This window comes from Schistocerca americana, chromosome 1 (genome assembly GCF_021461395.2).
Source record: "Schistocerca americana isolate TAMUIC-IGC-003095 chromosome 1, iqSchAmer2.1, whole genome shotgun sequence".
NCBI lineage: Eukaryota > Metazoa > Arthropoda > Insecta > Orthoptera > Acrididae > Schistocerca > Schistocerca americana.
The window spans coordinates 449,761,362-449,788,164 of record NC_060119.1 but is presented as its reverse complement, the minus strand read 5'-3'; the positions used below and the strand labels follow the sequence as shown (position 1 = coordinate 449,788,164).

General features: G+C 39.2%; 1 protein-coding gene across 1 annotated transcript in view; it reads right to left on the bottom strand.

Moving 5' to 3' along the window:
* The window catches only part of LOC124623617 (integrator complex subunit 9), a 112,576-nt gene that overhangs the window by 13,759 nt on the left and 72,014 nt on the right, over positions 1–26,803 (bottom strand). The window contains exons 11-12 of the mRNA XM_047149049.1: positions 19,799–19,984; positions 2,926–3,126 (exon numbers count right to left, since the gene is read on the bottom strand). Of these exons, the coding sequence (XP_047005005.1) occupies positions 2,926–3,126; positions 19,799–19,984 (387 nt within the window). The remainder of the gene's footprint in view (positions 1–2,925; positions 3,127–19,798; positions 19,985–26,803) is intronic.

Here is a 26,803-nt window from a genome sequence, read left to right as displayed (position 1 = left end):
GCCACTGAAGCTACAGCAGCTGATATTCTGGTTTTTAGTTCATCAATGTCACGAGGTAAGGGAGGAACGTAAACATATTGTTTAACATATTCCCACAGGAAGAAATCACATGGCGTTAAGTCATGGGACCTAGGAAGCCAAGAGTGTAAAGCCTGGTCTCGTGGTCCTGTACATCCTATCCAACATTGAGGCACGTTGGCATTGAGGAAACTGTGCACATTGTTGTGCCATTGTGGTGGTGCTCCATCTTCCTGATAGATTAAATTGTCAGAGTCAAGTTGTGGGAATAACCAGTTCTGTAGCATTGTAAGATATGATTGTCCTGTTATGGTTTCTTCCTCAAATTTATTCTAGTGCTTGTTCAGGAACGCGTGGCCGGCCAGGACTTTTGCCTTTACAGAGGCACCCTGTTTCTTCAAACTGTTTATACCACTGTCGAAAGTTCTTTGGTGATGGTGGTTTAGCATGAAATCAAATATGAAACGCCCGCTGAACTGTGATCACTGATTGAGTTCGACTGAATTCAATAACACAATACGCCTTTTGTTGCGCGGACACCATATTGTGCAAGACTGGCTGCACGCTCCAGGTCAGCGCTTGTAGTGACACTTAGTATATTTTTTTCTGAAACTCTAGACCATGCCGATTACATCTAGCGCTGTTTCAGTTACCTAGTGACATTTCTCTCAATATTATTACAGGTCATTCTTTTTGGGGGCACCCTGTATAGGCTGGAAACTGATGGTGGAGGTGTGCTTAGAACAGTAAATAACATGACAAAATAAAGTGTGGTTAGCAGAGATTCTGAAAGTGAAATAATCTGATTGAACAGAAGTGTTAAAGGGGCACACAAGCTACTACAGATCCCACCTACATCCGGAGCCACAATGACGGAATATTTCAGGGAAATTTTGAAATAAATTTCCCGATCATGTTATAATATTAGGGAGAGATTTCACCTTAACAGCTACAGCAATTAGAGTGGTTGGTAAGGACAGATTCATGCAATATGGTACCAAATAAATTATCTGAAAATTATCTTTAGCAGTTTGTCAGAGAACTGATCTGTGAGGGTAGAGACTTTGGAACAGACCTGAACTTTTGGATTCAGTTAATGCTAAGTCAGGAATCACTGACCATAAGGTAGTTACAGCATCAATGAATACAGGTGTCAATAGGAACATTATGAATGGTAGCAAGATATTTCTCATTAGTAAGTGGAACAATGAAACAGATTTCAAATTACTCGAGTAATCAACATCAAAGATTCATTCCTGGGACTGGAAATATTGCATACAAATGGACAAAATTCAACAGTATTGTGGAATATTTCTTAGACATGTGTAGTCCATAAGAACACTGCCATGAAAGGCAAGTCCAGGTACACCACACACCTTTTATATATATCAGGAAGTTTTGCATTTACATGAATTTTTATTTTTATTTTATTTATTTATTTTTTAAGACAGTTTTACTGCTGGAATATCTTGACTAAATAATCATTCTGTGTTAAGCAACCTTGGGAACCCGTCTCAACCATACTCAATTTTGATAAAATTTGTATATAATATACTTAAGGTATCTATAAGAACTTCTGACAAGTTTCACCTCTATTTGTGACGTGGTAGAGCAGTTTTCACAGTGGCCACTTTCTTCAGAACTGGAAATCTTGGTACTTGCATTCCTAAATTAATTTTTTGCACACAATACAGAAATAATATACATTAGAAAGCAACACTCATGGCACAATCTCTCTTCAATCATGCTGAAAAATTATATCACATGTTTTTAATGAGACATAGGTGTAAGTAAAAGGTATTGCAAATGTGACTATTAGTCAGTGCATTGTCTGTAGCCCTGTCACAAAATTAGTGAGTTATGAGCTTTCTTACAAACATAATTTAGTAAACAAGGAGCTGATATCAAAGGTAACTAATAAGTCAGAGCTGCTAACTTTCAAAGTGTTTAACCTACTAACAAAATCTACTGAATTACGGACATGATGTTCTCAGTTCTCCACAAAAGGTCTCAACAACAAGGCTACATATTTGTCTTTCCTTGAATATGTAAACTACACCCATGTGTGTGGGTTCACTAGTTCAATAGCTTGAATCATGTGATGCATACAGTTGTTAAAGAGTTTTGATGTAGCATTCAACACACCAGAGGCAGTCAAGAGTCATCAAGAAATTTCATCATAATAAGAAACACTATAAAGTGTAGGTGGAATTACTTCTTGGAGTAACCGTCATAAAAAGCTCTCTGTTAATTTCTTTGTGGGACCTGGAAAATACAGTTTTCAGAAGTGGATGAGTTTTCTGATAACCAGTGGCAAAATTGGCTCCAGGAAATTTTCCATTGATGTTTTAGCAATTTTGAAATTTTGTATCTGAGAAATGCCACTTTACATGCAATTCATTCAACGTTAATTAGGAACAATACATTTTTCTTTACAAGTAACCTTAATATTGTCAATACATTTTCAGATGTGGCTAAAATTATCCAAAATACATTAATGGAAATTTCTGAGAAGTTATAGGCTCTTAAATGCCAAATACTATGTATTGAGAGTCATGGATTTATGAAATTACCTATGACATGTACAATCATCTACAAACAAAATTTAAACAGCATCTGAAACAATTAGGTAGAGACTACTAGACAACTTCAAATGAAACAATCAAATAAGCAGTATGACTCCTCTAAATAACTGCCCAAATATAAAGATGAACATTTGCAAAAATTATGCATTGCAAATGTTGGTCAAAATGACCAGTACAGGACTCAATAATGAATGAAAGCACAGGTAAAGAATATTTGCAGTGGTTTTCATCTGTTTGTTCCTTCCTTTCTTTTTCTCTTACCATCCTTTTGTGTGCCTGGTTTATAAGATGTACTCAAATTAATTTTAAAACTAATATTTACCAGATGAATAATGTATCCACTAGAGACCTGCTCCACTTTTGCATCTGTTATGCCTTCTTGTGTTATCTTTTGGACAAATTCATCAATATCTAACGATCCCCAGGTGTAGTTTGTAGGTTTTTTGTTTAACATTTCTTCAACACCTCTAATCCGCTTCTTGCTGGACACTGATGAATGTGGTTTAACTTCATCCACAAGCACCTGGAAAAAAGTTGTACCCTTAAATGTAAATTTACTATAATGGAAGAGTTTGGACATGATCTCCACACTGTTCTCTGAGAATTATAAATGCAGTATATAAATTCTATTCTCCATCAAGGTTAGCTTTCTCCAATTTGGCACTCAGAGTGAAAGGATTTTTGCTGTAGTTTAGTGTATTACCAGGGATGATTTAAATTTAAAATCAGTTAATAGCATACAGGCCAACTGATGGGAGGCTTCATTTGCTGGTAAGCATACCAATTTGACAATACAACACACAACAATGCAACCTCTAATAAATTTCTCTGGAACTTCTAACCTGAAAGGATGGATAAGTTTCTGCGTCCCGCCTTAGAATACAGCTGAAGCAAGTGGAGCCTATAATAAATGGCATTAACAGTGAGTACTGCACGTATTTGAAGAAGGGCTGTCACAGATTTGTTTCAATAATGGGAGACCATCATGGAAATGCTGAAAACCTGAATCGGGACACATTTGATGATGTGCACCAATTATCCCAAGAAAGCCAACTTACAAAGTTCCAAAAACTGGCATTAAGTGAAGAATGTAGAAAATATTTCAGCCCCATATGTACTGCTCCTGTAGAGATGACAAAATCAAGATTAGACTAATCTGAGTACATGCAGACGTAATTACACAGGCACTTCTCCCACAATACACGGCCGACTGGTCGGGGAAGAAACCCAAAAATGTAGTACAATGATAAGTTCTCTCTACTGTGAAGTTAACAGTAGTTTGCAGCATTTTTATGTATTTGTAAATACAGGAAACTTAATTTCTAACAAAAACAATGTGAAAGAAGAATCTACTAATGATGCTAAGGAGACTGAGAATTGTCACATATCCTGGTATAAATAATATCATACAACATCCAAAAGTTCAACACACAAATATAGTTATATAGGTATATCTATGCACGATGTACCTTTCTTAATAAGTTTTGATAGAATGTATAACATACTAAATAATAAGGGAAAGTAAAAAAGAAACACTGGGGATGATAAACAGTGAGTTGCAACAAAAATGGTAAGACCTATATGGAGCCAAAGAAGAAACAAAAAAAGCGCTGCATCAAAATAATCATTACCCAGCAACATGTGCATACTATTAGAACACATACTAAGTGAGAATAAATTTTCAGGACCATGTCAATCTGCCATAAAAAAGTGAAACAACTCCTGGAGAAAATGTCCACATCCAGAGAAAAATATAAATAGTTTCCAAATATCAAGCTTGTCGACCATCCCATAAATAAGCCTTGAGCGCACAGAGTGATTCAGCTAAGCTGTTCACCTCAATTATATCTGGAACTGTTGAAGTTAAATCATGCTGGATATGGAGGACACAGAGTATTGCACTGCCACTACACTGATATCAAACAGGCACATTCTGTTTGTGGCTTACACATGTGTCAAGAGCAGGTTGCTCTGAAAAAATAAATGTATTTTACAAATTGGGAGAAACTATATTTGCTACTTATGGAGAATGCAAATGGAACATGAAGAGAACAGTTCAGTTGTACTCTTATGTAGAACAGTATTCTGACATGTGGTGTCCAACAAGAATGACAACTTAGGGAATATGCAAAAAATTGTTATTGGAGGGCACTGGAATACTATGCAGAGTGTAAGGAGCAGACCTGCAGTGAGTGAAGAGAATGGAGTAGATGTTCTGGAACACGAAGCTCATAATCTACACGTTGTTTCCAAAGAAACTGCAAGTGCCTCTGGTATGTCAGCACAATGTTGATTGGAATTCTGTAGATCAGTTCTGATGTAGCATCACAACAGATTCTTTCTTCTTCAAAGAATTCCCTCTACCAATGGAGTTCCCTTTACCAATCATGGAAAATTAAATGTAAGAAATGTATGTTATTGGGGCGCTGTAACCCAAACCTCCAGATGTCAGACACACTGATCGGTACCAAATGATGCGTGTCCATAGAGTATCAACCAAACACTGATTTAGTTTGTGCTGTGTGCTGTCGTGCAGTAGAAGATGCCTAAATGGTAATTAAAAGTAAAGCAAGAACTACGGAGTATAGGCAAACCATATCTATAAGCTCTGAATGTTAAGTTCTCTGGCAGGTGAGTTGGCAGAGCGTTAAATCGTTGTACTAAAGGTCACGAGTTAAAAACCCACTGGAGGTGATTTTTTTTTTTTTTTTTAACAGATTACACGTGAATTTGTTATATGGAAGAACATTTTTCTGCCACGTAAAAGGACATTTCAGAGTTTGTAGCAATGTTCTTTTGGCGGTCTGCTTTCGCTTCATTAGTTGAAAGTAGCAAACCTATAGCGTACACGTGTATAAGTAACACCACACCTATCTATACAAACGTACGCTACAGGTTTGCTACTTTCAACTAATGAAGCGAAAGCAGACTACAAAAAGAACATTGCTACAAACTCTGAAATGTCCTTTTACATGGCAGAAAAATTTTCTCCCATACAACAGTTTCACGCATTATCTGTTTAAAATAAATAAATAAAAAGTAAATAAAAATCACCATCAATGGGTTTCAAATTTTTGACCTTTAGCACAATGATCTGACACTCTATCAACTCACCTAACAGAAATCTTCACATTCGGAGCTCAGGATACAGTTTGCCTATGCTCCATAGTTCTGGTGTTACTTTTAATTACTGTTTATGCATCTTCTACTGGATGACAGCACACAGCACGAACTAAATTGGTGTTTTGGTTGATAATCTATCGACACACAAGGTTTGGTACCATCAGGGTGTCTGATATCTGGAGGTTTGGGTGTCAGAATTCTCATTGACTGAGGCAAGCTGATCATAAGAGGCAGTGGAATGTGAACATTTGTTGTGGGATTATTGGAGACTAGTGACTGGTAACTACTTCACTGAAGAAACGTAAACAGGTAAAAGATAAAAACATTTCTTACTGAAGTGCAACAACACTATGTGATCAAAAGTATCCAGACATCCCCAAAAACATACTTTTTATATATTAGGTGCATTGTGCTGCCACCTACTGCCAGGTATTCATTATCAGCGATCTCAATAATCATTAGACATTGTGAGAGAAGAGAATGGGGCACTCTGCGGAACTCAGGGACTTCGAATGTGGTCGTGTGTTTGGGTGTCACTTGTGTCATACGTCTATACGTGAGATTTCCACACCCCTAAACATCCCTAGGTCCACTGTTGCCAATGTGATAGTGAAGTGAAACGTGAAGGGACATGTACAGCAAAAAAGCATACAGGCCAACCTCGTCTGTTGACTGACACAGACCACCGACAGTTGAAGAGGGTCATAATGTGTAATAGGCAGACACATCTATCCGGACCATCACACAGGAATTCCAAACTGCATCAGGTTCCACTTCAACTACTACGGGTCGCGTGGCTGCTCATAAGCCACACATCACAGCAGTAAATGCCAAACGATGCCTCACTTGGTGTAAGGAGCGTAAACATTGGATGATTGAACACTAATGGCATGGCCTGCACAAAGTCCTGACCTGGATCCTATAAAACACCTTTGGGATGCTTTGGAATGCTGACTTCGTGCCAGACCTCACATCAATACCTCTCCTCAGTGCAGCACTCCATGAAGAAAGGAGCTGCCATTCCCCAAGAAACCTTCCAGTACCTGATTGAACATATGCCTGCGAGAGTGGAAGCTGTCAACACAGCTAAGGGAGGGCCAAGAGTTCCAGCATTACCAATGGAGGGCACCATGAACTTTTAAGTCACTTTCAACCAGGTGTCTGGATACTTTTGACCACATAGTGTAGCTCTACTAGAGGAAGTACCACTTTAAATACATTGATGTATGTGGTACCAGCATGATGGGTGCTCAGCTCATTATTCGCTTGTTGCTTGTAAAGAGCTTGTCCACACCTTTGATGTTAGCGCATTATCAGTTGGCCTGCATATTCACCTGATCTGACACCACTGGACTATTTTCTCTGGGTCACACTCATAGATGAAATCCATTCACAAGTTCCAATGACTCAAAGACGACTTAAAATATTGCTTTGTTGCAGTATGCACAATGATATTAAAGGAAGCTCTTTAGTTTATATAAAAGCACCAGAGGCTGCAAATGTGTGTTGCAGCAGATGGCGACATTTTGAACACCTGGTAACATAAACAGAAGTTAAAGGCAATGTTTATAACTTCATTTTTTTGTGATTTTGAGGATGGAATCACAAGGACATGAAAAGGACAGATTGCTCCTAACCACATGGAGGAAATGTTGAGTTGCACGCAGGCACAATGGAAAGACTGCTACGCATCCAAGTTTTTGGACAAAAAAAATCTTCCTTCTGAAATAGAAAGAAAGAAAAACACACACACACACACACACACACACACACACACACACACACACAGTTTGTGGGACTGTACAGGGACCTGGTGGGGAAAGGACTGGCTGCTGGGTGCAGAGTCATGAGGCTGTGCTGGGAGGGGAAAGAGGAAGGGTAAGTGGGTGAGAGGAGACGTACAGCAGGAGGTGTGTTGGTGGAATAGAAGGCATGTGCATTGCTGGAGTGGGAGTAGGGAAAGATAGGTAGGGAGAGGACAGGGACCAGTTGAAGGTTGAGGTTAGGGGGTTGACGGGAGCATTCCCAGCATCGCAGTTCAGAACACATGGTGTTGGTGGGAATGTGCAAAGGCTATGAAGCAGCCACTGAAATTAAGCACATCATGTTCTACCAATACACCTACAGTCTTTTCCCCATTCTCTATGTTTCTCCTCTCCCTTTCCTGCCCCCCCCCCCCCCCCCTCCTCACATACCCCTCCCAGCATTGACCTATGACTGTGCACCTAGCAGCCAAACCTGTCCCCATCACATCCTCACGTTACCACAAGTAGCACATCACCTTCACGCACTGCTATCCCTCCCATTCCCCACCCCATGCCATGCCATCTCCTTACTCCCTCCAATCACCCTAGATTTCTGCACACATCAGACACAGGCATAGTTCATAGTTGGCCCCAGTGGCCACAGCGTGCACGAGTGCGTGTGTGTTTCTATTTCAGAAAGAAGACTTTTTTTGACCAAAAACTTAGTGTTTAGCAGTCTTTTCATTGTGCTTGTTTGCTACTCAGCACCTCCTCTATGTGATGAGTAGCAATCTATCCTTTTCATATTGTTATTCTTTTGTGATTTCCTTTTTGTTGCTGTTGCAATTTTGTAGAATAAATGGGTATCTTGACATTAAACCAATTACACAAAGCTATTATTTAACAATCTTTATACAATTCTCTGGTTCACAAAGTCATTCAATTTTTGACTCGCTCCTTTCTTTCATGGTCTGCAGAAAGAAAAGCAGCACAGTATACTGGTAAATAACACTTCAATGCCAAATTCATTGCTTTGCATAACCTGGTATGTCAGCCCAACCACATGTAGCCAAATGTGATTATCATCAGTTTTAAGCTAAAACTTTTTTCCATTATTCCATTTTTGTAAGTAGGTTCCCTTAGTTTTGTCAAGTTCAAGCACCCCATCAGTCTGACACAAAAGTTACAACATGACCTTCTGCATAAAACAGCACTTGGTTTCATGATCAAAGTCGATACGAGCCTAAGATCTAAAAACTGTGATTTTTCAGAAAGTAGTGATTGGATTTTGAAAAGTGAAAAGCTTTGCCATTCCTTTTTGTTGCTGTTCCAATTTTGTAGAATAAGTGGGTATCTTGACATTAAACCAATTACACAAAGCTATTATTTAACGATCTTTATACAATTCTCTGGTTCACAGAAATTACTGTAGATTCATCACAAAAATGTGAAATCAATACCAATATCTCTGTAATTAATACAGTTATGAAAAGACGTAAGTCACAATTCATTAGGGCGAAAACAGAATTACAATATTTTAAATGGTTCCAGAAATTAAGACAAACATCTTAATTGAAACATCCTATACAAACCAAAGAAATCATACAACAACAAATACTTAACTCAAAGAACATAGCAAATTAAGTATGGGACTTGGTAAATGCAAGACTTGGTAGAAAATCAAAATGTAATATCAGCAACAACAATTATTAACCCATGGAGCATAAGTACCATCTTGGTGACTATGAAACTCATAAATCAGTTTTTATGTGTGAGACCAATACAAATGAAACACACACAATTACAGATAAAACGCAAAATAAAGTCTCAATTTGATGAGATGAAATTTCCCCAATTATATTAAAGTTCCCCAATTATATTAAAGTTCACCTGTTCAATGAAAGTTTAAAAAGAAGGTGTGTCCCCATATGGATTAAAATTAAAAATAGTTGAGTTACTGCAGAAAAAGGGCAGTACTGGAAAATGTTAAAACTACGAACAAATTAGTTGGTAATGAAAAACTACGCCAGTTCATTATTTTTTTCATCTTGCACAATGCATTTCGAGAATTGTCTCCCATTTTCAAGTGCATTTGTTCACAAGAAAAATTTTGGTGACGTTTGCATGTTTGATTTGGTGCTTCTCCTGCAATGAAGATGTTTTTTTGACGTTATACTACAATCAAAAATCGGACTAAATGAATCCTGGAGTGTTTTTATATACTAATGTTAGAAATAGTACTTTTGTTTGCGTACTTACAGGTATTGTGCCTCTTCCATTACACAGAATGTAACACACACACACACACACACACAAATCACCACTTACACTGTTTGTTTCCGTAATGAAGAAATGCTACGAAGATATTATGATGCTAAGGTTCCACAAAGGCCATAGACTTTGTATTCAGAGTGTGTGTGTGTGTGTGTGTGTGTGTGCATGAGAGAGAGAGAGAGAGAGAGAGAGGAGGGGGGGGGGGGAATATAACCTACATATTTATGAAAATTACTGCAGTTATCATATGCAGAAGAAACATTTGAAAAAGTTAACACAATGGAGCCTAACAGGTAACAGGTCAGCAATCCAGTTAATACCTGGTTCCTGAGGCAATTTTCTACAATTCACAATTTTTTAATAAATTTACTAATCCACTTACCTCTTCAGGCAGTATATCAGCTTAACCTTCCATCCTTCCTCTTTATGAATATCTATATGTGTATGTTTAGCACTAATAAATTATACAGGGATTTTTAGATATTACTCTAAAGATACAGTTTTTCAGCATTTTTATTTTTCCACAAAGTGGACAAGTCTTTCCATTTCAAGCAGAAAAGGTGTCCTTGGCAATGAAAAGTCTTTTCTCCTTTCTTTAGTTTTTGATTTATTAGGTCTCTAGACAAACCTCTCCTGTTCTTCTTCAAAGTTCCAACTCCCACTGTATTTCTTCCCCATTGTACTTCAATGACTGCAGGACTTGTATAAAATCTGTCCATATGCACTACATGTCCTTTTGCCAAGTAAGAGGATTGCTTCATCCACAGTCAGATTCCGTGATGGATAAAAGACTTCTGCGTCTTTTTCATAGAAAGTCTCAAACAGTTCTTATTTTACACAGAGGGTCACAGCATTGTTCACTCCCATCATCCTGAATATGGCAAAAAATCTGTCTTGTGACATCATCTGAGAAGCAAATGATGAAGCAAGCACAGGGTCTACAAACCAATAACCCCTAAGTTTAGGTTACTTTACAGCACACATATGAGAAACAATTGCAAAAAGTTGATATACTTCATCTATCCTCATTGCTCTCCATTTCTTCACTAAAGATTTTGGTTTGAATCTGTTCTGATGGCGAAGTTCAGAAATAGTATCAGCAGCATACATATTTGCCTCTGATTTCAGTTTTAGAAACATGCTGTGATCAAAAAATTGCAAACAAACAGTCTAGTTATGTTGATAATGTATTGACAGGAACCTGAATTCCACTTGTTTCTTCAGAGGTAATTCAGAGAGTGCATCAAAATGACACCATTCACTATTAAGAGCAGGCTGTTGAACTGAATGACAAACCTAATACAAATTCTTCATACTCGCTACCATCATTTCTATCAGCAGCACAGGTTTCACTCTCCAGCTCACGTGAGTCATCATCATCTTCCGAAAAATCGCTGATGTCGTCCAAAAGATCGTCAAGTTCTGAGACACTGTTCAACGGTTCTTCAATCTCCAAGTTTGACAAGTGATGCCCATTAGCCGTATTCACCATTTATATGTTTTTACACACGGGAAGGATTCACACAATAGCACAACACGACAGTTGACATAGAACAAAACAACATACAACAATATTCCAAGTGCATACACAGTTCACGTAACACTGGTACCATTCACGAGAGGCTGATGCGCGCTAGCCATCAATAGTGCACTTATGACAAGCCAAACAATTAGCCTTGCCACTTACAAATGTAAAACATGTGTTTAAATCACAAACAAACAAGCCAGAAATGAAGAATGTATGACATACGTCCATCGGATTTCATGGTTAAAACACAGTGAACGTGTCTAGTACGTTCATCGGCTCCAATGTATTAACTGGTTTACTACCTAATTTGTCACCGAGAATTTTTCTCCTTGATTTTTGTGGTGTACAAAATTTTCAAGTTCCTCCGTTAACTCCATTGTATGTAATTTTAGGGTGTGGTGGAACAGCTTAACATCTTCTTCAATGTGTCTGAATTGGTGTCCAGTGCTTTTTAAGAGTATTGCTACTGCTGATTTCGTAAACTCACTGCGTGTTTAACAGCTGATGTGTTCAGTGCACCTAATTTGAAAATTTCTGCCTGCTTTCCCCATGTAGCAAGTTTTACATGTAATGTTGTATATTCCCAAGTCTGAGAATTTCTCTCTTTCTTTTTTATTACTTATAATTTCTTCTGTAGTTTGTTGTGAAAGCTACTTTCACTTTACATGGCCTAATTAGGTATCCTATCTTCTGAGAAATGTTACCTACATTAAATATGAGGCCACACACTTGTTTGTTTTATTGGATCCTTCTAAAGAGCCATGGATTCTTTTCTTTTTTGTTACATATTTCTACATATTGTCTATTACTGAGCTGGGGAAGTCATTGGCCACTGTAATTTGGTTAATGTACATTTAGTCCAGTAGTTAAGTGATAAAAATAAATTTTATAAATGGCAACTTTATGTATGTAACGAAATTCAAGAATACTGCAGAACCTCTGACTTTGTACAAATTCTTTGTGAAACTGTAGTGTCATAATATATTTGTACCATGTTTAGAGTGCAAACACAAACAGTATAAGTGATAATTTGCATGTGTGTGACATTCTGTGCAATGGAGGCGGCACATACTTGTAAGTATGCAAATCCAGGTATCATTGCTAGCATTAGCATTGCAATATAACTTCAAAAAGACATCTAAAATTCATGAGAGGCAGAAAATTACACACACAAACATCATCAAAAATATTCATGTAAACAAATGTACTTGTAAATGAAAACTAATTCTCGAAATGCCCTACACTAAGCTTGAAAATAAGTAATTGGTGCAGATTTTTATTTTTTAAATCATGAGTGACACAGCTGCAAGCTTTCCTGAAACATTGATTATGTCAAACAAAGGTAAGTAAAGTGTTAGAAAAAATTATTGCATTGAAATTAGAAAACTTTATTCTCAAAGAAGTATTATGATAAACACAACCTGGCTTTAGGAAAGTTCCTAAACTTCATCTTCTACACGTGATCTAGATATAGAAATTAGGCAAAAAGGAAATGACAGCATGTTTGTTCCTAAATCTGCCACAAGCACTTGATACAGGTTCTCATGAGCTGTAAACATGTGCTATCAGTGGAATCTGCATCAGTTACATTTCTTACTCACGCACAACATCATGTAATTGGTGCAGCGTTTTGTTTTTAAAACTTTAATGAGAGGTACAAGCTTTCTACAACCATCTGTTATAACGAGTGTAATTAAGTTAAATCAGAGATATCACTAAATGTGTCACAGTCATTCAACACTGGTACTGGGTTACACAAATTAAGCACATAGAAGCTAGTATTATTAAGAAGTGTAACACTTCTCCAGGTATGGTGTGCCCCAACACTCAGTTCTGGGATCCTTATTGTTTATATCATTTGTTACTGATTTAAGCCACAATGCACAATAGTAAGATAACTATGCAGATGACAACAATTGTTGATGGGTCACAATGATATGAGACTGAACTGTTCTAGTGTCTTAAATGGCTTCAGGAATTATTTCAAAAGTAGCTGCTTCAGCTTAAATCTCAGTAAAGTAAGTTTAATATACCTTCGGCTGAACCATCAATCTTATGGGATGCAACGGAATGTTTTTTCTGAAAATAATACTAAAATTTCTTAATTTATTGTTAAACAGGGTTTCAGGAACATCTCTTTGATCTTTTAGGCCAAAACTTAAGAAAACTAGGTTATGCAATGAGAACAATGTCACAAGTTCTGAATTATGGTCAAATGTGAATGGTTTACTTTGCACTGGTTTCGCCATAGTCACATGCTGAAATGAAATATGGAGGTGTACAGCAGCCAAGCTTATACTAGTAGAACATTTGTCCAACAAAACGGATCTCCTTGCATTTTCATCAGTCTGAAAGGACCTATGATCAAATGCTCAAATACAGCTTGAAGTGTTGTGTGATGTGGTTGGTGTCTATCAGGATACTTGTTTTGGTATTGCCATACTGACTTGACCATTTCCATCTGCTTGGCCATACGAAAACACTATCTTGGCTTGTTCCTGACATGACTAACAGATCATTCAGCTACTTACATTACACTGCATCAGACAGCCTGCAACACACAAGGAACACACGGCACATGGTCAGAGAAACTTTCATTCATCAGCATCATCTACTCTGGCAAGGATGCATTTCTGGACACATGTTCATAGGACCTTGATGAGTCAGCTCTCTATCTTTTCTGGCTACAAGCATCACAATTGAAGGCTCGGCCGTGTTATAATGATGACAACCACTTTTCTACGATTCATACCACTGTGTTCCATCCACAATATAAGTTTTGTGAAACGGCTTCAGAAGTTGAAATACTTCCTTAAGCGTTTTCTCAACCGTAATTATGATCATGATTACATGTTCTGCCCTATGGGCAAATCTCTCACTGCAAGTTTTGTGTCTTCCATTATTTGCTCTCGTCCGCTGTCGTCTTAATTTTACAGATGATGAATAATTTACCCTTATGACCACAGTAATTACTTGAAATAAGCCCACCAACTGAAAACACAAGTTATTTACAAACTAATCATAATACTTATATAAATGCGTAAGAAGAGAACAATACGTAATAGCTAAAATAGTTTTAGGAAACTATTTTCATCATCTCTGTCACACTTATTAATTTCCTGTTCATCACCTAAGAACAATTCAGCAGAGTACCTCTTACCAAGGTGCATTCAAGTTATAACAACACCATTTTTTTTTTACTCACACACTAATCACACAAAACTGTGTTACTTCTCAATGCAATTTCCCAGCAGCCATATACATTTTTCACAACATCAGTGCCCCGATTCCATGGCCACTATGAACCCTTCCTTAGGTGTTTGGTTTGAGCACTGGAAAAGCGCTGGCACAATAGCAACCCAGCTAGTGAATAAGTGACCATGAAGAGCGTTCCATCATTGGAAACAGCCAGAAGTCACTAGGAGCCACATCTGCTGAGTAAGCAGCATGAGAAATCATTTCAAAGTTGTTGTGACAAAGAAACAGCAGCACTGAATGTGCCCAATGTGTCCGTGCTGTGTCTCGGTGAAAGAGCCTTTCTCGCCATCTTTTCAAGCAATGCTGTATGGAGCTTGGTCTTCAAAATATCTTGGTAGGATGCACCTCTCACCACAGTGCCCTTTGGAATGCAATGAGTACGGATTATGCCACTGCTGTCCCAGAACATGGCCATCATCATTTTTCCAGCACTGGCACTTACCCAAAATTCTTTTTTCTTGGTGGTGAGAGTGTGCGCTTCCACTGAGCTGGGTGGCACTTTGTTTCAGGATTGAAAAATGGTATCCATGCCTCATACCTTGTCACAATTGGTGGGGAAAAAAATGTCATTCACGTAATCATCACCAACACTGCCTGACAACATACCATGAGCACAGTCTTGTGCTCATTTGTCCAAACCAATCTGGAGGACACTTTTTGCATTTTCAGATCTTCATGCTGGAGTATGTGCAAGAATCACACAGAAATACCAACTTTTGAGGCAATATGTTCTACAGTTATTCTGTTATCCTCCAAAACAACTTTCTGCACTCAATCGATCAAGATGTCAGACTGGTCGATGCGAGGCCAAGATTGTCTTGATTTATACTGTCACAAGACACTGTGCCTTCTTTGAACTGTAGCACCTATGAACACACGTTAAAATCAGCCATTACACCATTACATCATAACTCACTCAACTGATGACGAGATTCAATCAGTGTCATACTATGCCAACGGAGAAAACAAATTATTACATACTGTTCTTGAAACAAAAATGTGAAAGTTTTTAAGTGTCAAATACACTGTTCGCTCTTGCTGCTGCTGGTAGAGTACTGTCTGCTGTACAGTGCCATCATCTCTGTCATGTACTCATGAGTGAGCGAACCACACATTTATGTCTGTTTCCAGGCCTGAGCAAAAAAACCGAGGTTTTACAACTTGAATGCACCTCGTATTATGTAAGCAGGTATGGAACAGTGTCATTCCAGATTATGGTAAAAACTTCATCTCAGAAAAATAAACCAAGTTTCTGAATCTCAGTTCAGCAGGGAAAATAAAATAATGTTCTGCACTTATAGCTTTAGTTAGCCATCATTTTATGACAGAAGTCACCAGTTGTTGCCTAATGCTTTCTCTTACAGTGTGGCAGAATCAGTGACTATATATAAATATCTCTTTGTGAATAGGACACAAGGCAGCAAAGTATAATGGCTTTCTAAGATATACTTCTTTGGCATGGAGTGTTCATACTTCTTTGGCATGGATTGTTCCAGGAATAGGAACTGTTACAAAACGCTTATTTATTAATTAATATAATAGAAGGAAACATTCCACGTGGGAATAATTATATATAAATATGTCTGCTTGTGTCTGTATGTGTGGATGGATATGTGCGTGTGTGCGAGTGTATACCTGTCCTTTTTTCCCCCTAAGGTAAGTCTTTCCGCTCCCGGGATTGGAATGACTCCTTACCCTCTCCCTTAAAACCCACTTCCTTTCGTCTTCCCCTCTCCTTCCCTCTTTCCTGATGAGGCAACAGTTTGTTGCGAAAGCTTGAATTTTGTGTGTATGTTTGTGTTTGTTTGTGTGTCTATCGACCTGCCAGCACTTTCGTTCGGTAAGTCACCTCATCTTTGTTTTTATATTTATTAATTAATACATACAAAGGAAATAGGGGTACAATGTGAGGCAATAGAACCATATAATAATAGTTGTATACAAACACTAAATACTATCAAACCAAAAATTAACAATCTCAATGGTATTGTCCCTGGCTCACAACAGGTCCTGCAACATGCAGGAAACTGGGCACTGAGGACAGCTGTACAGGTACTTGGTGGTTTGTTTGGCTCCACAATCGCATACAGTTGATGGGTTCCCAAGACAGTTCCCTTTGCCCATATTATCCTTTGTTCTACCCAGCATTTCTTAGTCTGTTGAGGGACCTCCACATTTTCCATTGCAGGTGTGTGTGTGTGTGTGTGTGTGTGTGTGTGTGTGTGTGTGTAGGGGGGGGGGGGGGGCTCTGAAGGTAGGATCCACGATGCTATCTGTGTTTCTGGCAGTCCACAGGTTTTGTTGTGCCATTGACAGTGATGTACTGTCTTTGATGGAAATTTTTAGAAAGCTCTTCTAGATTTCAGCCTGCTTGGGGGAGGGGGTTGGTGCCCACACAGCACATGTGCTATGTTTAGACCTGCTTTGCTTCTCTCTGTGTTTGCGGCAACTTCCCGTCTTGTATCTGGTGGAGCTATCCCTGCCAGGCTGTAAGTTTGTTGGGTTGGGGTTGGTCATAGACATGCTGATGTTATTCTGCTTGTCTCGTTGAGGGCAATATCCACATGCCTGGCATGAACAGAACTGAACCAAACAGGGCAGGTATATTCAGCAGCAGAGTAACATAATGCAAGTGCCGATGTTCTGAGTACTGTCAGCTGGGCACCCCATCCGCTAATTGTGAGTCTTCTGATATTATTGCAGTCAGATACTTTTTGTATTGCATTTTGTCAGTGCTTCCTAAATGTCAGTGCATAATCCAGTGTGACTGGCACCTATTCTGGATTATGACAATGCTCCAGCTCCACACCATCCCATACGACTTTTAATTTTCTGTTGGTGTCTGTTTCACAGGTGAAAAGTGCATTCTTGAGTTTTAGCCAGATTTGGTTTCACACAGTTATTTTGGCAGTATGCTGCAAGAGAGTGAAGTCCATTTGTTAGATGTCTCTCTACTGTTTCAAAGTCTTTGGCTTGAGATATTAGCGCCAGATCGTCAGCACAGATGAAGCTTATTGTGTTAAGGGATGCTATCTTGAGGCAGACTGCTTCTTTTGCATTCTCCCTCTACTTTTCTTGCCATCTAGTTTGACATAGAATCTACAGTTCTGAATCAGAGTTCCTATGAAGCTCTTAAATTCATAATCTCTCATTAGTTCATACAATTTGTGCAAAGTGATACTGTGCTGCACAGTATCATAAGCTGCAAAGAGATCCACAAATATTGCTCCTGTGACCAAACCCCTCTCAAAACCACCCTTGATATTCTGTGTCAGATTGAGTATTTGTGCTGCACAGTTCTTATTTGTTCTAAATCCAGCTTCTTGTGAAATCAGTTGTAGCTCTGTGACAGGGCTGAGATGACTAAGCAATATTCTTTCAAGTATTTTATATAGATGGCACAAAGGAGACATAGGGCATAAGTTCTTGGTATTGCAAGCTGGCTTGCCAGGTTTCAGTATAGCGAAGATCCTTGTCATCCTGCACATTTTAAGAATCTGCTGTCATGTTAGGCAGCTGTTATAGGATTGCAATAGCTACCCCGAAGTTGCAGGTCCAAAACGCTTCATCTGTTCCACCAATAAATTGCCAAGTCCTGGCACATTGCCGGGTTCACACTTTTTAATAGCGGCTTTCAGTTCTTCCAAAGTAAACTTGGTAGACAGTACTTTTGTTTTTGGATGTTGCCAGATTATCCCCCCTTTTTTTTTCTTCTTTCTTCCTTCAGTTTTCTCATTCAGCAGCACCTGGTGGCAGACCTCATTTGGGATAATGTTGGGTCTAACTTCAAGGACAGTAGGGATCATTACTGAGTTGTTTGAGCAGTTTCCAAGCTTTTCTGCTGTTCTTAGACATGTCAATACATTCTAACATTTCAAGCCATCGATTTTGTTTGGCTTTCTCCAGTTCCTGGGATAAGAGTCTCTCCTGATTTTACTGTATACTTGTTGAACGGATCTAAGGGATTCTAGGAGTTTTGACATTAATTTTTCATTCACACCCAGAAAGTATGATGTACAGCAGCCTCTGGGGATCGAAGTGTGAATGCACCTCTTCACAGCATCAAAAAACGGTCTTAAAAGTCTGTCACGGTTTCGACACTTAGTATTTCCCCATCCAGAGTTTCCGCAAAACTCCTCCAGTTGGCCTCTTACAGATGAATGACCTAGAGAACGGGATCACCTGTGGTTTGATTGCTGCTGACACCTGACGACAGACTGGCCTATGTTGGGTGCCAGGTACAGGTAATGGTACAGTCTTCACACAGAGGCGGGAAACAGTGTTGTTGACGAAAAGCAGGTCAGGGTTTTATCCCGTTTCCCAGTAGCTGCTGTTAAATGAAGGTGGTAACTTGCTGTCATGTGAGTGAGTTAATCTTCTGCAATTGGCCACTTCAGTACCTCCTCTCTGTTTACATCGTCATTCTTGGAGCCCCATGTACTATTGCGGCTATTAAAGGTGCCCACGGCGAAGTGAGTGTCCTGAATCTGAAACTTCACTGGGGGAGTGAAGTTAAATTTTTCACCAAGAAGCTTGTAGACTGTTGTTACCGTACAACTGCTTAACTCAATTTTAAGATTCAATATTGTTCTCCTTTGATAGAGAAACAGAGCACTGCTACACTGTGCCTCACAAAAGTGGTACTATTATACTGCCTGTGGGGTCTCTCAATGGCAATCTGCAGGCCTGCTATTTTTGATCTTTGTTGAGTAGTATCTCTGTGCATCTCTTGCATGCACAAAACATCACAATTTATATCCTGACATAAAATTTGTAGAAGTTGTTCTTTGCTGGCTGATAAACCTTCAATGTTTATGGTTATTATCGTTCATTTTGGTCTCACAAACAAACATGTTATTGTGCAGCACCTTGTTCCAGTAGATGAATTACTGAGCCACATTCATCTCATGGTAAGTGCATAAAATTAGTTGGTGTGGACACAATAAAAGGCCTGCAGAAAAGAATAAAAACCTTTCTCGTGATGAAACAAATCCATGATCCCTTCCTCCTATCACTTGCTACAAAAGTCTTACATTTCTTGCATTTTACATCTTGCCTTCACAACAAATTTGCTTCAAACAGCAGGCATGTATGCAATCTTATTAAAACATACAAAATAACTATGATGCTCTGAAAAAGGGGGGCAGGGGGAAGGAATAACAAACACAAGAATAAAATGAGAAAAAATAAAACTATCACAGTTAAAAGTAATGACAACACAAAATAAAATCAGTACACAGTTGACTCAATTAAACCGCAATACTCACTTTTAAAGTGTGTTTGTTATCTCTGACATGGATTCCTCCAGTTAATGTTGCAAGAGCCACACCAGATCTCACTTCACTTGGGAGTAAATTTTCTGCCAGTTCTGGGCTTAACTCGACCTGAGTTTGTTTCCTCTTCAAAGGTAATGTCAAAACTTCATCTCGCTTGAATGTTATCAATGGACGGTCCTACTAAACAGGCAAATGGAACCAAAATTTAAGATGAACAATCATAACAGATCTTTCATGCATTCACTTAACACTATATTTCAGGCATAAAAATTGCAAGCAGATAAAATTAGAAAAATAGTGTACTGACAAGCATGACCCAGTGGTGTGTGGTATAGATTACAAACAGTTCTGCTGATTATTTGGCTTGTAACACATAATCACTATGCAAAAGCAGAAAACCCACTTAGAAATTTACTGAATTGGCCATTATTTATATTCTTCCTCATTGTGGCTAGGTACTAACCCAGGATCTGAGTGATTTGGAACCCCTCTCCCTCTTTCCCCAAGTAATCTTGCTCAAAAAAATCTTCTTTTCTTGCCTGATGATGAAACCCCTGGTTCTGTACGCTAAGAGTACTAAGTACACACACACACACACACACACACACACACACACACACACACACACCCTTCTGTACATCTACACTGGGCCAACTCTCTCTCTCTCTCTCTCTCTCTCTCTCTCTCTCTCTCTCTCTGTGTGGTGTGTGTGTGTGTGTGTGTGTGTGTGTGTGTGTGTTGAAGAGAGATTCACCCAAAAGCTAGCAAATTTCTCATTCTCAGACTTGTTTATATGCCCAACAACAACTCAACGTATCTACTATTTGCACAATTTTTTGTAATTTTTTTACTTTCTAGGTTGGTTCAAGAAGGCATCTAATCGAAAGGTCCCTGACGGTAATCACAATGAACAAAATTTTATCAGCCTCCAATGTTATTTTTAGAACTGGAATGCCAATGTGTATGTGAGAATTCCATGACTCAAAATGGACCTAATTCTCATCACATCATCATAGAGCAGATAACTAAAGAACTCGGATTACTGTGTGCATTACACATTAATCATAGGTATACACACAATAAAATTTTGTCAAGTTCAAACACAACTTTTATTAATGGTCTCTTTATTCAGATGTAACTTATAGCAGATTTGTAATTTTTCTGCAGAAATTAGGATGTGTAAGGTACAAAAAAATTATCAACAAATCTATAATATTACATTGTGAATGCAAACAAAAAATTTCACTTGCCTCTTTGTTCTGAGCAGTTACTGCATTTATAATATTGTGGGTAGTACGATGGATAGGGCTACTGTTGCTCATATCAGTTTATTATTATATGATATCGAGAGAATGACTAGAATCTGACTATATTAATTCTAAGACATATTTTATGATCAACATTGCAATACTGCACTTGGACTAAGAGAATAATAGATGTTTTAATTGAAACTCTAATTATTCTGCAGATACTTTGGACAAACAGAATATATTTAACAACTGTATTGTTGATAGCTGACCTTTTGGATGAACTGTGAGTTCTCAGTACCATATCAACAAATCAACACTACAATCTGATTTCTGTACAAATAATATCATGTGCTCATTCCATCTGATATCCCTTCACAACTGAATTACCTGATATTTAAATGATTTGTGCAATTATCTGTTGTGCATCAGTTCAGTAATCAAATGGAGTGTTGAATTTTAATCATGTGTGGAAGTCCTTGCATGAACTGAAGAAAAATACATAAATTTTTTCACTATTAATGGTCAGATCAGTCTTTACACTGAGGTGCAGTATTACCCAAATTAAATGAATACTGGTTCTACAATAAGCACAATAACTTACTAGAGAAAGATCTTTTTCTTCCCAAATGTTTTGAAGTTACTTTTAACATTTTGTGAGACTGTCATCAAAAAACCAAGACCCATCACAGCACTATCAGGCAACAGTAACTTATTTCCAAGAGTAGCTACTATCCAAAGTTATCAATATTGTGCCTACATTACTCATTTCTACACTCCTGGAAATTGAAATAAGAACACCGTGAATTCATTGTCCCAGGAAGGGGAAACTTTATTGACACATTCCTGGGGTCAGATACATCACATGATCACACTGACAGAACCACAGGCACATAGACACAGGCAACAGAGCATGCACAATGTCGGCACTAGTACAGTGTATATCCACCTTTCGCAGCAATGCAGGCTGCTATTCTCCCATGGAGACGATCGTAGAGATGCTGGATGTAGTCCTGTGGAACGACTTGCCATGCCATTTCCACCTGGCACCTCAGTTGGACCAGCGTTCGTGCTGGACGTGCAGACCGCGTGAGACGACGCTTCATCCAGTCCCAAACATGCTCAATGGGGGACAGATCCGGAGATCTTGCTGGCCAGGGTAGTTGACTTACACCTTCTAGAGCACGTTGGGTGGGACAGGATACATGCGGACGTGCATTGTCCTGTTGGAACAGCAAGTTCCCTTGCCGGTCTAGGAATGGTAGAACGATGGGTTCGATGACGGTTTGGATGTACTGTGCACTATTCAGTGTCCCCTCGATGATCACCAGTGGTGTACGGCCAGTGTAGGAGATCGCTCCCCACACCATGATGCCGGGTGTTGGCTCTGTGTGCCTCGGTCGTATGCAGTCCTGATTGTGGCGCTCACCTGCACGGCGCCAAACACGCATACGACCATCATTGGCACCAAGGCAGAAGCGACTCTCATCGCTGAAGACGACACGTCTCCATTCGTCCCTCCATTCACGCCTGTCGCGACACCACTGGAGGCGGGCTGCACGATGTTGGGGCGTGAGCGGAAGACGGCCTAACAGTGTGCGGGACCGTAGCCCAGCTTCATGGAGACGGTTGCGAATGGTCCTCGCCGATACCCCAGGAGCAACAGTGTCCCTAATTTGCTGGGAAGTGGCGGTGCGGTACCCTACGGCACTGCGTAGGATCCTACGGTCTTGGCGTGCATCCGTGCATCGCTGCGGTCCGGTCCCAGGTCGACGGGCACGTGCACCTTCCGCCGACCACTGGCGACAACATCGATGTACTGTGGAGACCTCACGCCCCACGTGTTGAGCAATTCGGCGGTACGTCCACCCGGCCTCCCGCATGCCCACTATACGCCCTCGCTCAAAGTCCGTCAACTGCACATACGGTTCACGTCCACGCTGTCGTGGCATGCTACCAGTGTTAAAGACTGCGATGGAGCTCCGTATGCCACGGCAAACTGGCTGACACTGACGGCGGCGGTGCACAAATGCTGCGCAGCTAGCGCCATTCGACGGCCAACACCGCGGTTCCTGGTGTGTCCGCTGTGCCGTGCGTGTGATCATTGCTTGTACAGCCCTCTCGCAGTGTCCGGAGCAAGTATGGTGGGTCTGACACACCGGTGTCAATGTGTTCTTTTTTCCATTTCCAGGAGTGTATAATGATTTGACAGAAATATGGATCACATCTTTGACACAAAAACTTCAACTGCGTGTTACAAAAGCACTTATTATTTAAGCACTCATTTTACTGTTTTCAGTCTGGTATTCACCTCTACTACTACACAAAGACAAGTCTTCATTTAATTTTGTCACCAAAATTCTCGAACAGCTCTTAACCGATTTGTCTCAAATTTTTACACACCGTTCCAAAAAATTTTTACACACCGTTCCAAAAAACACTGTTGGATACGGACTACAAAGTCTTGACCGATTCACGCCAAATTTTTACACAACACTAACAAACATTTATACTTATAGGGGAAAGAGTGTTAGCAGAAATTTCAGAAACTTCAAAAAGTTCTTGATCAATTTAATTTAACTTTTTATACGATACTCATAAACATTCAGATGGCCATAGGCTATATATTCTCTTAAAAGACAATTCACAGGTTTCCCATTAAAATAGACTGTGAGAAAGAAAATGTTGTGTTATGGTGTGCTGTGAAAATGTTCAGTATCAATTTCTTTTTTGCAGTCAATTTTAACTACAACAGAGAGCATTTAAATGATAAAACAAATTTTTTCTCCCATATAATTCTCTCTCCTTTTATATAGTTTTAAACAAAAATTCTAAAAAAATACAAGCTGTTTCAGATTCAACCTCTTAGCCAGTTTTAAAATAAAACAGGAAAGTTGTATTATGGTTTACAGGATTACAGCTGGAATATTACTGAGGAATCTGAATCATCTGGAATTTTGTAATCTTACTCATTGTGGACAAAAAACTACGTGAAATCGAACAATGGAAAACCCAGGAAACACCAACAATATAAGGAAAAAGACAGATTGCCACTCACCATACAGATGACACAATGCGTTGCAGACAGGCACTACGAAAAGACTGTTACACATTTAACTTTCTGCAAAAGCCTTCTTCAGAAAAGAAGACACCCACCCACATTCATCCACACAAGCAAGAACACCTCACTCACACATGATCAGCATCTCCAGCAGTTCGAACTGGAATGCAATTCAGTGAGTCATCTTTACAGTGAGCAGGCCTCTGACTGCTTCCTTATATTGTCAAAACTATGTGAAATGTTGTCATTGAAGCTACTATCCTTACAGAGCCAATAGCTGGAGAGGTCTCTCACACTCAATATACCAACTACCCCAAATGGGGTACCCATTCAGTACAAGTGACTTTGATTCCCAATTAACATTTTGTTGGCAATAACAATAAATGTGGTTCACGGATTGGGGGGGGGGGGGGGGAGGCAAGGGAGAGGGGATGGGGATGGGGGTGGGGGAGGGGGAGGAGGAGGGGGAGGGAGAGGGGGGGGGGAGGGAGGGAGAGGGAGAGAGAGAGAGAGAGAGAGAGAGGATATGTATCATCCAATTCTCATACGTATTTAGCAACTGTGATGCACTGCCCGATTTGTTAATATAGTAAATTAGCAACAAATTTTTAATGCAGCCATGTCAAAATGTTGGACTAGTTATGCAACTGGAATTACTTATATCTAGCTGCAGATTTCACATATTTTTTTTGCATAGTACCAAGAAGCCACACCATGAAAAACTACCACAATTGATTGTGATTTTTGTTTCTTGAGCTTTAGGCCGTGGTCCAAAGCATATTTCCATGGCTATCATTTCATCTTCTGGTGGTGGAGATCTCATCACAAGTTATACAGACTCAGATAGCAGTAGCAACTTTAAACAAACTCAGCAAGCAAAGCTGTTTATACATATCCATGTAATAGTCAGCTGGTGACGTCATCATATCCAAGATCATAGAATTTAGTGATGCGTTACAGAGCTTATGGTGGAGAAGAATTATTGCTGTTTGCTTTATTTAGTGTTAATGTCCACAACTCGCAAATTTTAATCCACTTCCTTTTCTGTTAAAGTTATTTATATGCTTTTAGCTATCTGTGGCCTGTCTGTACATTCAAACATAGTAGTAATGACTGGCTCTAGATAAAAAGGAACACATTTGGTGTTTCCCAATGCCAGTGCATGTTCTGCTACTGCATATTTATCTGTGTTCCCCAGACAACAACTGCTCTTGTGTCCTTTTTGTAATTCCTATGTAAACTTGACTGCATATGTAGGATTTTTATATACAGATATTCTGCTATGTTCAAATCTTCATGCACCTTTCTTGTTGGTTTAACATACTCCAGTCAGACCATGACTTTTGCAGACCGTCTTAAGTCACACAATTTTTTGATTTCTTGGTATGGCTCCTGTTTACAAGATGAAAGAGAAAAGCAAAACTTTTTTTACTGAAACATATATCATAATCCTTTATCTCCACATTTATTTAAGGCATTCTGATATTCATCATATATTTACAGTATAATTTTGGAAATTGGAAGGCTAAGAGGCAGTAGAAAGGTTGGAAATGCAATACATAAGAATTTATTTCAAAATAAATGTACAAAACCAATTCATTAAAAATTATGAACTATTTTCACTGAACGAAATTTGCCTTTATATGATATTGTTTGAAACAGTCAGGTAGACACAACTTACTTTACACTCTTCACACCACTATATGGTCTCCCTTCTAACTCACTTGCCAGTACTGTGTGCACCTTTCTCAGAACAAACGACACACTACCTTGAACCATACTTCTTGCTTGTTGTCAGTGGTACATGAGTGGGGAAATGCATTGCAGTTAGCCTGTTTGCTGTGGAGCACTGCTGTTCATTTTCGACAAAATCTCAAACAACTTTCTCAAGAATTCGTTTTCCCGGCTTCACAATACATGTAAACAAATGGGTTCCTTTGCGAGAGACAGGACTTGTATCTTGTAGTCACGTTAAGAATTGAGTATACACATGATTAACAAATGAAAAAGCACTTTCTACCACCATTTCATTGTTCTTTGCTGAAAATAATAATACGTCACCAACTGATTTCATTTTTCTTATAATCAAGTATGAGATCAGGCTTCAGCTTTTCTCCCACTCCAAATTTTGGTTTTATGTTAGTGACATTACTTGTTATGCTGTGTTTTTGTAGACAAGGCAAACACATCCCTAGTGTCTTTCCAGTGAATTGCTAACATGGGATTTTTTTTTAATACCATTTCAGCTCTCCTTAGTTTATTTTGTTTGAATTCCTGTGGCAGGCCTGTTATTCCTCATAACTGTGCCAACAGCACATGTGCCCTAATCAAATAATCTTTCAAATAACCTTATACTTGTATAAAACCAGTCCTTGTATAATGTGTCACTCAAACAAACGACTACTGAATCATCATCATCATCTTGGACAGTTTCCAGCCACTGGCTGGGTCTGTCAGGAACACAAGCCTCTCCATCGTGTTCTGTCTTTCCACCATTCCCCCTCTTCCACCTTCGTCCAGTTCTCTCCACTTCTCGTCACACATTCCTTCACTCCCTTCACCCATCTATCTCTTGGTCTTCCCCTGGGCCTCTTCCCCTCCAGTTGCAGATCAAACATCCTCTTTGGAATTTTTCCCTCATCCACTCTCTTCATGTGTCCATACCACTGCAGTCTTGATTTTTCTATC